The following is an 18392-nucleotide window of genomic DNA, read 5'->3' as shown; positions in this document are numbered from 1 at the left end:
AAAGCACCGGCCCTGGTGTCAGGAGTACCTGAGTTCAAATCCAGCCTCAGACACTTGACACTTACTAGCTGTGTGACCCTGGGCAACTCACTTAACCCCCATTGCCTAAAAAACAAACAAACAAAAAAAACAAATAAAAATTGTCTATCTCTAAACTACTGTTGAAAACTAAAAAAATAAATAAAGGGAAAAAAGAAAAATATATTTAAAAATACAGTCATCAAGCATTGTACATTATGGTAGAATCAAATGAGTATACTTGGATTTTGTATGATGTTTTAAAGCATGCTTTATCAATAAAATGTTTCATCAATATAAAAAAAATTGCCTATCCATATCCTTTGATCATTTATTGAGGCACCTAGGTGACAAAGTGGATAGAGCCCTGGGCCTAGAGTCAGGAAGTCCTGAGTTCAGATTCAGCCTTAGACACTAGTTTTTCACTTAAAGTCTTTTTTTTTTTTGTCTCAGTCTCCTTAACTAAAATGGGGATAATAATAGCATCTATCTCCCAGGGTTGTTGTGAAGATCAAATGAAATAACATTTGTAAAGTACTTAACAGTGCTTGGCACAAAAATAGGAGCTTAATAAATGTGTTCTTTCCTTCCTTATAAATTGGGAAATGACTTCCATTCCAGTATCTTTGAATCTGTTCTTTACATATCTTGGTTATCGGACTTTTATCAGAGAACCTTGTTGCAAAGATTTTTCCCAATTAAAATTTTCTTTCTAGTTTTAATTTTATTAATTTTGTTTATGTAATTTTTTTCAATTTTATATAGTCAAAATTAGCTATTTTATATTATATGATCCTTTCTATCCCTGTTCTATCCCAATTTCTTCCCCTATGTAGACATGCAAAAGGTATCTTCTTCCTGGTGTGAAATCTTAATCTAGACCTAACTTCTTGCCAGACTTTTCAATTTAGGCTATATTAAGAAAGGCATAAAGAAATAATAATCCCTTTGTACTCTACCATTGTCAAATCACATCTGGAGTATTCTTTTTAATTTGGGGCACCACTATTGAGGAATGACATTGATTAACTAGATAGTTTTCATAGGAATGCAACCAGGAAAATTAATGTAAAGACTTAGAAGGGAAAAGGGAATGGGGAAGTTATGAGTGTTATCTTTAAGTATTTGAAGAGCTGCCATAAAGAAAAGGGATTGGACTTTTCTAATCAGATACAGAAGGCTGAATCTAATATGATTGGTGGTGGTTGCAAAGGGGAAAAATTAATCTTATTATGCCCAAGGTCATACAGCTAGTAGTAAGTGTCAAGTGTCAAGTGTCAAGTGTCTGAGACTGGATTTGAACTCAGGTCCTCCTGAATCCAGGACCAGTGCTTTATCCACTGTGCCACCTAGCTGCCCAAATTAATCTTATTATGAGGGGGAAAAGTTTCTAACAAAGCTATCTTCAAGTGGAATTGGCTGTTTCAGGAGATAGTGGGTTCCCCCCATTGGAGATTCTTAATCAGAAGCTGTATTACCACTTGTCAATGGAGATTCCTTTTGGAGTTAGGTGGCCTTTGATTATAAAATTTTGTGATTATACATAATTTTGTAATTGTTTGGAAGGTGTTCCTTGAGGCCCCTCATCTAGGAGGGAGGCCAGCCTTCATTTTTAGCACAAATAGCAGTTATTTAGCCACAGCACAAATACAAACATTATACACCTTATGCAGGCTTCTGCAAAATTCTCACTGTTTAAGGTGATAAAAAGATGGAAATTGTATATTGATTCAACCACTCTACAAAACAGTTTGGAATTATGGTAGAAAGGTCACTAAATTGTTTATGCGCTTTGATCCACCAATACCACTTCTAGCATATACTTCAAAGTGATCAAAGACAAGGGGAGAAAGGCTCCATATGTACTCAAATAATCACAGCAGCACTTTTTAAAAAAAATAACAAAAGACTAAAAAAAGTGTGGTCTATGAATGTCATCAAATAGTATTGTGCTCTAAGAAACTGTGAATAAGAATTCAGAGAAACATTGAAAGACCCATATGAAGTCATTCAGAATGAAGTAAGCATAACCAGGAAAATAATTTGCACCATGACTGCAGTACTATAACAAAGCAATACTGAAAGGAGACTGAACATGTTTTAATTGTAAAGACCCGGGGGCAGCTAGGTGGCGCAGTGGATAGAGCACCGGCCCTGGAATCAGGAGTACCTGAGTTCAAATCCGGCCTCAGACACTTAACACTTACTAGCTGTGTGACCCTGGGCAAGTCACTTAACCCCAATTGCCTCACTAAAAAAAAAAGAAAAAGTAATTGTAAAGACCCATCTTGGTCCCAGAGGACTACACTTAAGAACTACAGATATCTAAAGTTGGTCTCTTTCTTTGGTTTTGTTTAACTGTTTTCTGTGTTATAAGGGGGTCATATCAGGAATGGGCTGATTTAAAAGTGAAAGGTATTAATAAAGTATTTAAAAATTGTCTTCCTACTCTCCATACTAACCAAAAGGCAGATCATTTGTCCTTGGCTTCATTTCTATTGTAGCCAATACTTAATAAATATTTGTTGAATTACCTTGAATAGATTGAACACTACCTGCTGATAAGAGTTTTGTGTATAACAGCATTATGCTGAACTGAAGGTGGCTTGTACTTCCCACGGTGTGAGTAATTATCACCTCATGCATATAAGAGAAGCTTCAGGCTGCTTCCCTGATGGTCCTTTTTATACACTAGTGTAGGAATAATTTGAAACCATCTCTGGAGTCTATAGTTGATTAATGAGAGAAGAAGTATGTATATGGAAGCAAAGAATATATAAGCTTAGGGAATACTACTTCTTTATATTAATATGGGACAGTCAGTATATTGGGCATGTCCACAAGAGTTAGTCAGTTGAAGGGGACTGCATTTCTGGTATGGTTTTCTCAGGGCTTTGGGGAATGCCTTGAGGGAATAGGTGACTAGTTCTTATCCTACTATTATGGGAGCATGTGAATCTTATTCTATGTTAATGTGGGATACAGAGTAAGGTACCTCCACAGTTAGGCATCCTTTGCCTGAAATGCTGACAGGGGTGTTTGAGAACCCTTGGTCCCTGTTGCCTAATTGAGTTATATCAACAATGATGGTTTTGATGGTTACCACATCTTATCAGCATGAGATAGGAAAGGAAAAAGTACATGAAGGGAAGCCAACAAACCTAGAATATAGATGTGAATGGCAAGAGTCAAGATGCTAGAGAATGAGAGTATATAAGCTAGTAATCAATTGGCATGATACTTACTGTGGGTCATGACATTTGGCTTAATCAAGAAAAGGTAACAGAATTTAGTGGGTTGGAGCAGGCTTTTAAACAATGATTAAAGAGCCTATGAGCTTATCTCTTGATGATTCCTTTTCTTAGGAGCACATGTACAATTCTTGAACTTCTCCACTGAGCCCAACCATGACTTCATTGAAATTCGAAATGGCCCCTATGAAACTAGCCATGTGATTGGAAAGTTCAGCGGGAATGACTTGCCAGGCTCCCTGCTCTCAACATCCCATGAGACAACAGTCTATTTTCACAGTGACCATTCACAGAACCGTCCAGGATTTAAGCTGGAATATCAAGGTAAAAAGAATGAATGATTCTTCCCTCTCTTCTCCATTACTCTCTATTTTGACCTTCCTCCTCCCCATTCTTCTCCCCTACCAATTCTAGTTTCTAGTACATTTCAGGGAGAAGAGGCGAATAACAAAGAAGGGAAAGATTCAGGAAGGGTTGGGGAAAGAAAGAAGAAAAATGATAGTCAAAAGAACTTGGTTCTAATCCCAGTTCTGTTACACTAGCTGTGTGCCTTTGTCAGTTAACCTCCCCAGTTCAGTAATCTATAAAATCAAAATAATTCCTGCCCTGTCTTCCAAATAGAGGACTATTGTGAGGGTCATAAAGAAATTAATTGTGAAAATGTTTTGTAAACATAAAGTACTCTAGAAATGTAAAAAATATTGACCTATTAAAAACTCTTAAGGTAGAAACATCAGGCCTGGTAGAAGAGGGAACAACACTTTGAGGAGGCTGCCGGAGAAGGGAGGACTTTGTTTTTGTCCTAACATTATGTAGCATAGGTTCTGGCTTCTCTGCCCAGGCTAACCCAATGGACTTTTAGGAAACTCTCAAAGGCTCTGTGTCAGAGAATTGAGGGTCATCCAACATTGAGACCTTGTCCACTGAGGCAAAGCCATGGAGTTTGGGAACAGATGGTGGAGAGCCAGGGGATTTCCCCCAAAAAATCTTCTTCCCCTCCCAGGCTTTTTGGCCTTGGACTCTGTCAAAAGATTAGTTACAGTAGTTTGGAATATATGGAACCTTAGCTTTCTATAGCTGCATATCAAGATCAGGATTATTTAGTTCTTTATTATTTGAAGGTGGTTTTAAGGTTATATAAAATCACAGACACAGACACTCAGAGCTAAAAGGGATCTCAGAAATCAATGAGTCCAATCAGTCAATACACATTTATTAAGCACTTACTGTATACCAGGTCCTGTGCTAAGTGTTGGTGATAAACAGAAGGTAGCCCTTGCCCTCAAGGAGCTTACAGTCTAATGGGGAAGACAACATACAAATATATGTATGTATGTGTATATACGTGTGTATGTATATACACATATATACACATGGAATGGGGATGACAAAGGGAGCAGTCTGTGGGAAGAAATAGGTTGGAATGGGATTACTTGAACAAGAGGAGGGGAGAGCCTTGGTAAGGAGGAAGGCCACTTCCTCATGTGAAATGGGTGATGAGGAGATACTGGCACAACGCACCCTTGTGATAGGAGATGAGGAAGAAAGAAGAGAGATTTCACAGCAAATGGCTTCATTTTTTCTGTAAAATATGAGGCAAGAGAAACACAATGGAAGATGATGGAGGAAAGACATTAAACACACAGAGCTCCTGACACAATTACCCCCAAAACAGCCATAAAACAACCCCTGGAGCAGCAAACCCCACAAAAAGACAGGCTGAGATTATTTTCCAGCCAAAGACAGATTAAAGGGGGCCGTGCTGGGCTGCAAGAAGAATCCAAACCCACAATTGCGCGGACACAGGCCCCAAGCATTCTGCAACAGAGAAACTTACCGCCAAGACTTGGATTCAGCTGCAGCACCAGCATCTTCTGGAACTGAGCTTATGGTTGGGTGAGAGGACTGAATGGCTTGCCCTGGAGGCAAGGTGGAAAATACAAGGGTGTCTGCGGGACCTAAGGAGGAATTTGGCTATCCCACCCCAACAGGGAACCAGGAAGAAATCTTGAGTGGCAGGAAGCCCAGGTCGGGAAGGGACACAGGCTTGTCAGAGCTAAGAACCACAGCACACAAAGTTTTGCTGGGTGGTTAATTAGCAAGTTGGCTTGAGGTAATCTTAGGACCAGAGAACAGGCCAGGGAAGAGAAAAACCTGTCCTTCCTCAAACCAATACACCTGGGACCCTCTGAAGCTTGGGACAGTGTAGCTTGGAAGTAGGGCCCCACTGTAAGAGGGAGGTAAAAGTTAAGTAAAAAACGGCAAGATGAGCAAGCAAAGAAAGTTGAAAACTATAGAAAATTTATTTAGTGACAAGGAAGATTGAGGTGCACCCTCAGAAGAGGATAGCAACCTCAGGGCCCCTATGTCCAAAGCTTCCAAGAAAAATATGAATTGGTCTCAGGCCATGGAAGCGCTCAAAAGGGACTTTGAAGAGAAAGAAGAAGAGATAGAAAGAAGATTTAGAGAGGTAGAGGAAGAAATGGAAAGAGAAATGAGAGCAATGCAGGAGAGTCATGAGAAAAAAGTCAACAGCTTGAAAAGCGAAATGGAAAAGGAGATGCAAAAGTTCTCAGAAGAAAATAATTGCCTAAGAATTAGGATTGAACAAATGGAAGCTTGTAACTTTATGAGAAACCAAGACACAATAAAGCAAATCAAATGAATAAAAAAAAAGAGGGCAATATAAAATATCTCCTTGGAAAAACAGCTAACCTGGGAAATAGATCCAGGAGAGATAATTTGAAAATCATTGAACTACCTGAAAACCATGACCAAAATAAGAGTTTAGACATCATCTTCCAAGAAATTGTCAGGAAAAATTGCCCTGATTACCTAGAAGCAGAAGGCTAAATAGAAATTGAAAGAATCCACCAATCACCCCCTGAAAGAGATCCCAAAAAGAAAACCTCCAGGAATATTATAGCCAAATTTCAGAGCTCCCAGGTCAAGGAGAAAACATTGCAAGCTGCTAGAAAAAAGGAATTCAAATACTGTGGTACTAAAGTAGGGATAACACAAGATCTAGCAGTATCTACATTAAAGGACCAGAGGGCATGGAATATGATATTCCAGAGGGTAAAGGAACTGGGACTATAGTAAAAAATCACCTACCCAGCAAAACTGAGTATTATCTTTCAGAGGAAAATGGGACTTCAATGAAAAAGAGGACTTTCAAGCATTTGTGATAAGTTCCAAACTAAATAGAAAATTTGACTTTCAAATACAAGACCCTAGAGATGCATAAAAAGGTAAACAGGAAAAAGAAATCACAAGGGATATTAAAAGATTAAACTGTTTACATTCCTACATGGGAAAAGAATATTTCTAACTCATAAGAACTTTCTCAGTATTAGGGCAGCTAAAAGGAATACACTGAGAGGACACAGGTCTGAACTGAATATGAAGGGATGATATCTGTAAAGCATTTATTTTTTGTTTATCCTTGTTTTTTGTGGGGAAGGCAGGGTGGGGTGGCTTATGTCTGGAGCCAGATTTGGGCTTGGGGCCTCCTGGGTCCAGGGCTGGTGCTTTGTCCACTGTGCCACCTAGCTAACCCATGATTATATCTTTAAAATAAAATTAAGGAATAAGAGGAATGCACTGGAAGCAAGGGAAAGGGAGAGGTAGACTGGGGAAAAGTGACACATAAAAGAAACAAGAAAAAGCTTATGGAGTAAAGGGCAAGAGGCGGAAGGAGTGGGGGAGTGAGTGAACCTTACTATCATCAGAATTGGCTTAAAGAAGGAATACCATTCATACTCAACTGGGTATAGTAATATATTTTGCCCTGAGGGAAAGTGGGGGAGGAAGGACATAAGCGGGGGAGAGGGGAAGGAAAGAAAGGCAGATTGGGGGCGATAAAAAGCAAAATACTTTTGAGGAAGGTGAAGATGTTTGAATTACTTGATTTCATAGGGAGGGTTTACGAGGGAGGGAGGAAAAACTTTAGAAAGCAGAATTAGCTTAAAGACCTTAATCTCATCAGAGTTGGCTCAAGGAGTGAATAACATACACAACCAATTAGAAGGAGTAATCTAACCCTGCAGGAAAGTAGGACGGGAAGAGGATAAAGAGGGAAGGGTGAAAGAAGGGAGGGCAGAGTTGGGGAGGGAGCAGTCAGAAGGAAAACACTTTTGAGGAGAAATAGGGTAAAAGAAGATAGAAAATAGAGTAAATATCATGGGAAGGGAATAGGATGGAGGTAAATATTTATGATGATTGATTATTATGGCAAAATGTATGGTACCTACTTTGCTGGGCTATTGTGAAGAAAATTCTTTGTCAAGTTTAAGGTACTATATAAAAGTTATGATGAACAGGATGCTATCAGAAAAACCTGGAGGGGGCAGCTAGGTGATGCACTGACCCTGAATTCAGGAGGACCTGAGTTCAAATCCGGCTTCAGACACTTGACATTTATTAGCTGTATGACCCTGGGCAAGTCACTTAACCCTCATTGCCCCACCAAAAAATCTGAAAAGACCTACATGAACTGAAGCAGAGTGAAATGTACTGTATACAAAATAACAGCAATAGTGTAAGATGATCTTCTGGGAAGGACATGGATATTTTCAGCAATGCAATGATTCAACATAACTCTGAAGGACTTATGAAAAGTTCAGTCCATCTATAGAGAAAGAACTGATGGTATCTGAAAACAGATTGAAGCATAATTTTTTTGATAGTTCCTTAATCTGAAGTTTTGGTTTTTGTCTGTTTTCTCTCACAACATGGCTAATGTGGAGATGTTTTGCATGACTACTCATGTATAACATACTGAATTGCTTGAGTTCTTGGGGGGTAGGGAGTGGGAAGGGAGGGGGGAAGAGAAGTTGGAACACAAAGTTTTAAAAAATTGATGTCAAAATTGGTTTTTACATGTAATTTGGAAAATAAAATTCTAAACAGAAAAAAGAAACACAATGGACTTTTTCAAAGCCTAAGTGAGTGTAGTTAGCAATAGTTTCTTTTCTGACCTGAAACTCTGATGGTCTTCCCCTCCCAGATTGATTCTTTTATGAAGGCCAACTAAGCCATCTTTTGCCTCAATTCCTACCTAGCCTTTAATTACTGAGTGTGCATTGTCTTAGACAAACTGATACCTGAGAAAGGCCAAGGTTTCCCACTCCATCTGGAGCCATCACCAATTATCTTGACCTATGTCCTTCCAATAGACCCTGATGACTCTAGAGAAGTGAGTGAGGCTGGGGACTTTGCACAGTCCTCCTTCACTTCAATTCAGTTCACTGAAAGCCAAGACATCACCCTCCATCTGATGTTATGGGTCCTCTCTGGGAACAAAGGAACAACAGCTAGAAGGTTTTGGACCTGGTTGTGGGAGGGATGTCAGGAAGAAGTCATGCTCTCATAAGGGCAACAGCAATGTACTCAGTGAAGGGAAGGAAGCATCTTAAAGTTTACTACAGCTCATAATTCCACAGAATGTATAGAATGCAATGTTGTCCATTCTTTTCCTAATAGACTGCTATTTTCTGCTTTAAAAAAATGAGGCAAGGTTCTCAGTTGAGGGAATGGGGGAAGCAGCAGCCAGGAGAGGTTTGAGGAAGGATGAAAAGGTATAGAATCACGGCTGTGGAAGGAGCTGATAAGGGTGGTATTACATAGGATTGCCTAGCAGCAGTGAGGGCACAGTTATGCTTGTGTAACATAAATTTATAGTGGACTCAGAACAGTTGTGTAATTTTCTCCACTGTCATTCAGCAGCATGTGTATAGGAGTGAAGGTGGCGGACGGTGGGAGTGATCCAAGGCTGAACTTTGGCCAGGTGTAATCAGGCACATGATAAGGCAGCTAGGGATTTGAGAGCAGGACAGTGTAGAGTTGAATTAGTTCACCAAGGCATCAAGAGGGAGAGAAGAGGAGAGAGAGGTTAATGCAGAGGAGATGGCCTGAAAGAGAATTGAGGAGTCAAGGGAGCAGAGGTCATACTGTGAACAAAGAGTGGGGTTTTTAATGGAATGCAGAGTGAAATGTGAATAGATTATGGTCACACAGGGAAATTCTGGAATTCTTGAAAGCAAAGGTGGCATATTTGTAGGTGATGGCAAGATCAAGGGTATGTATGTCCATCTTTGTGTGTGGCTGTGGTGGAGTAGAAAAGTTGGTCATGGGAAGTGAAATAATCACAGTTAGTGTCAAGTGTCTGAGGCTGGATTTGAACTCAAGTTCTCCTGAATCCAGGGCTAGTGCTTTATCCACTGTGCCACCTAGCTGTCCTAACTGAGTAACTACCGATAATATATTACATTTCTGAACAGTTTTGATTTCCAGGACATTTTCACTTATGTTGAACAAAAATCTGTATCCCTGTAACTTCCACTCACTTGGTTCTAGTTCAGTTATATTCAGTTCAGCAAATATTGATTTTGTTCCTGCTCTGTGCAGAGCATTATGTTAGGCACTACGGGAGGTACAGAGTTTAGAAAGATATAGTCCCTGCCATTATGGAAGTTAAAGTTGGTTTGATTAGAATTCTATTGCCTTCAAATGATACATGTAACTATAAAACAAAATAACATGTGATGAGCACATTAAAGAAATACTAACAAGTACTATGTTAGGTTCTAGAGGGGAGGAGATTATTACTGATTGAGGGAATCAGGGAAGGATTACTAGAAGAGGAAGCATTCAGAATGGGCTTTAGAGGATAAATAGACATGAATCCAAAAGAACAAGATTGCAGACTTAACAACAAAGCATGTCAATAATTTGATGAAATTGCATTTTCTCATTCTGTGGAAAGGGATAGGATAATAGGTGTTTACTACTCTATGTATGACTTTGACTTTGAGGTACATACTTTGCTCTTATAAATTGAATGGCTGTGCAAGGGGCAGGATGCAAGTCATGATTCATTTATTTTATTCTGGGGAAGTAGGTGTAGGCTTGCTAATGTGATAGAACAGTGAGGAAGCACTGATCCCTGATGTTTATTAGTGAGGATAGTAAAGGAAATCCAGAAGAGAAATAAAAAGTATTCAGGAACTGGGTTGGCCTTCCCTTGTGGCAGCCTACTATCAGCTACACAGGGATTAGACTCATTTATTAGTTAGTTGTTTTTTTTTTTTTAACAGATTAACAAAACAGTTTGATGACTCTATGTACCAGGGTGGAAAATTCTTGGCAACTACAGAAATTTTGACTTCAGAACTATTCACTTAAAAGGGGAATTCTTAAATTACACAGGAGTGCATAGATATAACTCTATAATGGACTAGAATAGATATAAAAAATCATCTGTTCCATCTCTCTTCTCATAGCCAAGGCAACTCTAAAGCAGTCTAAAATAGGGGCTTTTCTTTACAGGTTGCCAATGTCTCCAAATGAAGAGACTTCAATTTTCAGTTATGGTGGGTTTCAGTATCTCATTCCTTATAGGAAGTTCTAAAAAGCGATTAGATCTGTTGTGCTTGATTACAGAGGTCAGAACTAGGAACTGATTAGAAATTGCAAAAGAAAATTTAGGTTTGCTATGAGGGGGTGTGTGTGTGTGTGGGGGGGGATTTGTAACAATTTTAGTCTTCCAGAAGTAGAATGGGAGACAGTTTACTTTTCTTCTCATTGGAAATATTCAAACAAAGGCTGGATGACCACTTATCAAGTATGTTGTACAGAAGATTATTTTTCAGATATGGATTAGGTAAGATAGAGACTGAGGTCCCTTCTTCCTCTGAAATTCCAAGCCTAGTGAAATCCATCTGTGGAAAGTTTGTTATAAGCTTGGTGTCTCAGAAGAAGGCAGTTCAACTTTTATATGAATGCAGATCTAAAAGATCAAGTCCAGCAGAAGTAATTTAAAATTTTTCTTTTTCATTTACAGCCTATGAGCTCCAAGAGTGCCCAGACCCGGAACCCTTTGCCAATGGCATTGTGAGAGGAGCTGGATACAATGTTGGACAGTCAGTGACCTTTGAATGCCTCCCTGGATATCAGTTGATCGGCCACCCAGTGCTTACCTGCCTGCATGGCACTAATCGGAACTGGGATCACCCTCTACCTAGGTGTGAAGGTATGGTGCTATTAGTAAAATGGAGAAATCTAAAGAACTGAATCACAGGGGGAGAAGGAAGGAAACATGGATTAAGTGCCAGGAATGGTAACAATTATTCCTTTTTGGAACCAGCTACAATAACCAATATATTTAACCCATAGGAAGTAATGACATTTCTGGTACTTGATCCTTTAGATGAGCCATAATTCCACTGTCAGAGATAGTAAATACAAGAAGGGAGAGAAACAAGGCAAAGCATTTCAGAGCAATGAAAGTGTGGTTAAAGTGGCCTTTCCCTTCATGTTTGTGCGTCTGTGTGTTCTACTGCTGGCTTCGACCTTCTCCTCACTCAGGTTTGCAACCTTAGAGTTACCCTTCACTCTCCCTTCTTCCTCAAGATCAAAACCCAGTCACTTGCCAAGCCTCGCGGACCCTAGTCCCACAAAACTTCTCACACCCATCTCCTTTTCTCCACTTACACAGTTTCTACTTTAGCTTAGGCCCTCCTTTCCTCTTCCTTGAACTCTTGTGATAACTTTCTAATAGAGTTCCCTGCCTCCAAACAATTCCCAGTCTTTCCTCCACATAACTGCTGCCAAATTGATATTTATAAGATGCATATCTGATATATATATATATATATATATATATATATATGTATGTTACCTCACTACCAAAAGAAATGGTCAATGGCCCTCCATTGTTTCTAGGATAAAATGCAAAATCCTCAGCCTAGTTTCTGCCAATCTTTCCATTTTTCCTTATTATTTCCTATGATGCACTTTTTATCCAGGTAAAACTGGCCTGCCAAGATGGTCCTTTTGCCAGCATCCCATCTCTCACCTGCATGCTTGTGCCTGAAGGGTTCCCTATGTCTAAAATGCCCTCTCATGTAGCCCAGCCTCTTACATAAAGCCTTTCCTGATTGCCCAAGTTAGTAGCACTCTTCCTCTCTTAAAACAATGTTGTATTTACTTCCTCAGTTATATTTCATACCCTCTTCTCTACCCTCAGGCTGTTTTGTTTTTGTCTTTGTTTTGGGCACTTAATAAGTTTCTGGTCAATTGAATCTGATTGGATTGAATGGAATTCTGCTGTTCCAACCTCCTATCCACAAAGGGCAACTAGCAAAATGTGTCCTGTCTGTGTCTATCCTCCAGGGTACATCTAGTTGGTTGGAAGCCATGCTGACAAATTATCCAAAGGTGATGAAAAATCAATCCATTAGCAAACATTTATTAAGTTCTTGCTGAGGGGACAAAGACAAAAATGAAACTGTTGTTGCCTGCTACAAGGAGTATATGTTTTATGTGAGAAGAAAATGTGTATGTATTTATAAACACATAAAATGTGTGTATAGATGCATATAAATACACACATGTATATAAACTATATATAATATAGTTCAATATATAAAATATATGTTTATATATCGATGCACATACACATTTGTATACATGCATATGTACCTGCATACATGCATATACATATATAAAATCTGTTCTAATTACCTGGTACCTTTGAGAGGGAGGGAAGGCAGAGGTAGAAGGAATACATTTCAGATATGGGGAGCAGTCAGTGCAAAAGCAAAGAAATGGGAAATGGAGTATTTTGTCTTAGAAAGAGCACTAAGGCTAGTCTGGCTGCATTGCAGAATGCAAGAAGGGATTCACATATATCAAGGTTGGAAAGAGGGTTCTGGGTCACACTGTGAGGAGCTTTTTAAGCCAAAGAGAAGGGTTTAGATTTGATCCTGAAGGAAATAGGAATCCCCTGGAGTTTATTGAGTAGGGGAGTAAAATGATCAGAACTATGATTTAGGACGATATCACTAGAAACATCATGGAAGATATATTGAACAGTGATGGAGAGGAGTGGAAACTCAAGAAAGGGAGAACATTTGAAGTCTATTGGAATGCAGTTCAGGTGAGAGGTGATGTGGGCCTGAACTGGGTTGGTGGCCATGTGAGGCAAAAGAAGGTGAATGAATGGGAGATGTTGTGAAGGTAAATATCATAAAATTTGGCAAATGATTAGATTTGTGGGGTGAAAGTACTTGAGAAGAGGATAAAACTAGTCAGAGTAATAAAAAGAATCATTTCTCATAAGCAGTGTCATTGACAATTTGGAACTTCAGGCTCAGCTTTACTACAGAGCCAATATTTCTGGCTCAATCATTCAGGGTGAGGCAGTGAGTGACTGTGGTTAAGGACCTAGTGAGAAACAAACGATTTTAGAAATTGGCCCCTCCATAGACTGATACAGAAGTCAGTTTTGGGGGGAGAGTAGCTGCAGGTAGTAAGTTGGGTGACAGTTCAGACTGTATTTCAGTAAGGAGTTCCCTGTACAGAGAGCCCCAAGTATAAATGTGGAGATGCACCTTCACCCTAGCAGAGGCCCTGCTCTTATGGCCCATGGAGAATACACACACTGAAAATTTAAGAATCTGCATTGTTTTAGGGAGCCTGGACAAAGCACACTGGGGTGCACATAATTATAGGTCAAACTGAGACATTCCCTCTGTCAGCTAGAGTGGAAAGAACACAGTACTTGGCTTTGAATTTGGGTTCTTCCACTTACTAGCTCTGACTGTGGGAATTCCACTCAACCTCTGAGCCTTCATTTCCTTAGCTACAAAATAGAGATTGAATCTGAGAAATGTAAAGGCTTTCAGAACTCACATTTTCCAACCCGTACTTGAGGTAGTATTTCCTCTTCAAGATTCTCAACAAGTGATTATTTGTCTTTCTCTTGAAGAACTCCAATAACAGAGACACAACTTTCTCCCATTCCATTTTTTGAGAGCTATAATTGAGTAAGTTTTTTACTTATATCAAGTCAAAATTTGTTTCTCTGGGAGAAACAACCACTGGAATTTTTTTTCTTTAGACCATAAGAAGGGACCCTGGCTTTGTAGATTATCCATAGAAGTATGAATCTTCCACACAAATGCAGGTGAAGAGAATGTGGCTAAAAATCAGTGCCTCTAAGAAAGATCTAGGGATTTAGCAAATGGCAGATTCAGTATGAATCATTTAGTGACCTAGCAGTCACGAATATGATCTTCAGATGTATTAATAGAAGTTTAATGTTCAGAACAAGGGCGCTAGTAGTCCCGTTAGTCTGTTTCCTCTTCACATCACATCTGGAATATTGTCTTTAGTTCTGGATTTATTTTAGGATTAACATTGACAAATTAGAACTATGTCACAAGAGCATTGGTTGATGGAACTAACTTAGAGAAGGCATAATAATTGTCTTCAGGTTTTTAAGAATGCTTTTATTACACTTTTGCTTGGCCCTGAAGTAGAACCAGAAGCAGTGGGTGGAATTGTAAAGAACAGATTTCAGCTTACCTTAGGGAAAAACTTCCTTACAATTAAAAATTATTAAAGGAAAATGGGTTCCTTCAGCAAGGGATCCCCCTAGAGATCTTCAAGCTGAGGCTAGCTTAAGAGTTGTTTGGCTTGTTTTGTTTTGGCTTTCCTGCTCAGGTGTGAGTTAGATGAGTAAGATCCCTTTTACTCTATGACTTGCATTCTACAACAAGATCCCTGCTGTAGGGGAACCAACTGAGAAGAGACCCACAGCTGAAGATGATTCTAAGTAATATGTAATGTGCCTCATGTTCCAGGAAAGGTCCAGCAACAAATGAGATCTCTGTGCAGTTGTTTGATCAGAAAAGACTTCCCAAAGGTTGTAGGGATTGTCCTAGTTCTTAAAGAACAGGTAAGATTCAACAGGTGTGGACTAAAGGGAATGATGTAGTTCACATTTATTCAGTGATCTAAAATTTACCAAATTTACCAAACCTAATCCTCACAACAACTCTGTAAGAAAGATAGGGCAGGTATTATTATCCTCATTTTTTACAGATGAGGAAACTGAGGCTCAGAGAGTTGAAATGACTTGCCACACTTGTTCCCACATCTAGTAAGTGGTGGGGCTAGGAATCAAACCCCAGGCTTCTGATTCCAAGGGCAGCACTATTGTGATAGCATGTGTCCTGCCTCTCATTCCAGGTGGGAGAGCCAGCATGAATGAAGAAATGAGCATAGGCTATCCTGGGACAATGAGGGGCCTGGCCTGGATAGGGCCTGTTAGAGGAATCTCTGTCCAGTATCTTTTCCCCATCCCTTTTCCCCACCACCAATTGAGCTCATTTTAAGGAACAGCTAGTTGCATTGGGGAAAATAATAGATAGACAGGAGCATGGAAGGCTACCTGATCCCCCCCAGGTTGATGGAAATCTCTAAGCATAGTTCTTTTTGTTTGTTTCCTACCCTGACAGTCCCCTGCGGAGGGAACATCACCTCATACAATGGCACTGTCTACTCCCCTGGCTTCCCTAACCCATACCCCAACTCTCAGGACTGCACCTGGCTTCTCACCGTGCCCCCTGGCCATGGTATTCACTTCAACTTCAGCCTGCTGCAGACGGAGCCTGACAATGACTTCATCACTATCTGGTAAGGGGCTTTAGATGTGGGGAGGAAAGATCCTATATATGCTTTGGGTATTATCTATGGACAGCACTCCATTCAAGCTCAGAGTTCCCCTGTCTATATGCAAGGGGGCCTAGGTTCTGCAAGATAAGTTTATAATGATTTGAAAATACTTTCTTGGTCAGATTAATTAGCTAGCCAACACACACACACACACTCTTCAGTGTATCCCAAAGCCAAATAAAGATGATTGTTAGATTATCTGTCTCTATTAGCAAAGAAAATATAGACCTAACTATAAATAGGTATCAACCTCCTGGGATTTCAAGGGTGCTGGATGAATGGATCTTTAGTTCTGTTCAGAGAGTCAGAGTCTTTGTCTCCTGGGAGGTGAGGGAGGGCCTAATAGGGTAGCTGCTCTATCTAACAAAACAAAACAAAAAATCCCTAACTGATTTCAGGAATCCTGGTAGTCCTTGCTATTTTTCCTAGGGTCCATATGCTCAAATTTGCAGTGAATGGGACCCAGAGACATACATTTGGAGGTGCATTGAATTTTCTGTGGCAAGGTTTAACTCCAGCTTTGTCTGGCTTCCCCTGATCAATAAAGGGAGCTCTTGGGAATAGGAGAGCATAGAAAAACTAGACCTGGAAGGAATTTTAGAGATCATCAGGTGCAGTCCCCCTTCTGATAGGTAAGGAAATTGAAGCACAGACAAATTAAGTGTCTTGCCATAGGCCATTCAAGTACTAAGCAACAGAGCAGGGATTTGATCCTAGATCTGACTCTGTATCCAGTGCTCTTTTCACTATACAAAGAAACTGAGTTTAGTCTTTCTCTGAAGTCAGGAACCGGCAAGGGGACTTAGAGAGTGAATAGGAGGTAGGTCTTTGTTACCTTTCACAATGGCAGGAAATGAGAAGAGAGTTACTATATTCTTCCAAACCTCATGAATATAGCAAAAGTGTTACCATAAAATAAAGTATCAAGGTATCGTCTATGTGAGATGAGGTCAATCAGAAAAGGCTTCCTGAAGAAATTGTTTTTATCCAGATGCCAAAGGAAGTAACAGAAACATATTAATGAAGAAAGAAGAGAGAGACTGCTCACATGAATGTAGATTAGACTAGAATTCTCCTAACCAGACATAGGAGATTAACTTCATGCTGAAAAGAAATTCATGAAACTGGGTTTTCTAAACCCAACATGAGTCAATCTGGGGAATGATGTTGTTCAGTGGGAAGAGAATTTAAATCATTTTCAGATCTCTCTTGGGAGACACCCATGGGGCTAAGCCATTAGAAACTTGACACCACACTGACAGCCTTCTTTCTGGCTGACAGGGATGGGCCCCAGCAGACATCTCCCCAGTTGGGAGTCTTCACACGCAGCTCGACCAAGAAAATAGCCCAGAGCTCATCCAACCAGGTCCTGCTCAAATTCCACAGCGATGCAGCAGTGGGTGGGATCTTCGTCATTGCCTTCTCTGGTCAGTATCACCCCTGGGGACAGGGTGTCAAGGGTCAGGACACTTGTCATTGAATTTGGGCAAGGGATATAAGGTCCATAAGAGGATTTGTCAGGCTGTTCCATTTGCCTAATTCAAGGACTGGTGGGTCCTTAAGGGATGAGTACATCACCTCATATCTCTATCATAATATGTGGCAGCATATTCTTCCAGGTTAGCTCACTGACTGAAATATTGGCTCTCCTGGGTCCCATCCTAGCCCTCATGGCTGTCCACAGACCCACTACCTCTCTCTAGTGTTTGTACCTATCTGCAGAAGCCATGAGTGTTTTTTATCTATCTCATAGAGATGATTTAGTGGTTTATTAGTTATTAGAGATCACCAGGCAGTTTGTAGAGTGGGAAAATCCTGGGCAGAAAGATTCATTTATTTATTTATTTTTTAAATCAGGCTTTGGCACCCTCTTGTGGTTACTTGAATCTTTACTTACACAGACATACACAGTTTTTAAAGGGTCATTAATTATGGGCATTGTTATGTCTCTCTTAATTATGCCACCCTTCTAGATAAATACTAAATTTATTTTTAAAAAAAGTCTGGTTGGGTAGCCATATCTATTTACCCTAATTTACCCTGGGTGGCACATTGGGTAGAGCACTGGCCTGGGAGTCAGAAGACCTGAGTTCAAATCCATCCTCAGATGTTTCCTAGCTGTCTTGACCCTGGGCAAGTTACTTAACTTCTGTTTGGCTCAGTTTCCTCAACTATAAAATGGGGATAATAAAAGCACCTACCTTGAAGGGTTGCTGTGAGGATCCAATTAGATAATATTTCTAAAGTGCTTAGCACAGTGCCCTGCACATAGGAGTCACTTAATAAGTGCTTATTCCCTTTCCTTCCCTGCCACGTGTGTATGTGCGTGTGCACCTATGCTTGAGTGGACATGGATACATTAGGAGTGTATGTTTCTGTGAGTATAAGTCTGTTAGATATTGCACTTGAAATCAGGAGGCATCAATTCTAAGCCCAGCTCCACCACTGATTTGCTGTGTTACTTTGGACAAGATTTTGTTCCCCTTGAGTCCATTTCCTAAGTTTTCAGAGAGCCATAGTAATCTCTTCCCAACCTTGTAATTTACATTGGAAAGTGGTCTCAGTGGCCATTTTATCCAACCCATATGCAAAAAGGAAACC

General features: G+C 40.0%; 1 protein-coding gene across 2 annotated transcripts in view; it reads left to right on the top strand.

Moving 5' to 3' along the window:
- The window catches only part of CSMD2 (CUB and Sushi multiple domains 2), a 1007742-nt gene that overhangs the window by 895529 nt on the left and 93821 nt on the right, over positions 1–18392 (top strand). For both annotated transcript variants that reach the window (XM_043994712.1, XM_043994711.1), the window contains exons 41-44: positions 3384–3593; positions 11113–11301; positions 15575–15752; positions 17073–17218. In XM_043994712.1, the coding sequence (XP_043850647.1) occupies positions 3384–3593; positions 11113–11301; positions 15575–15752; positions 17073–17218 (723 nt within the window). The remainder of the gene's footprint in view (positions 1–3383; positions 3594–11112; positions 11302–15574; positions 15753–17072; positions 17219–18392) is intronic.

Source organism: Dromiciops gliroides, chromosome 3 (genome assembly GCF_019393635.1).
Source record: "Dromiciops gliroides isolate mDroGli1 chromosome 3, mDroGli1.pri, whole genome shotgun sequence".
Classification (NCBI taxonomy): domain Eukaryota; kingdom Metazoa; phylum Chordata; class Mammalia; order Microbiotheria; family Microbiotheriidae; genus Dromiciops; species Dromiciops gliroides.
The sequence above is the reverse complement of the archived record's forward strand: the minus strand, read 5'-3'. Positions and strand labels throughout refer to the sequence as shown.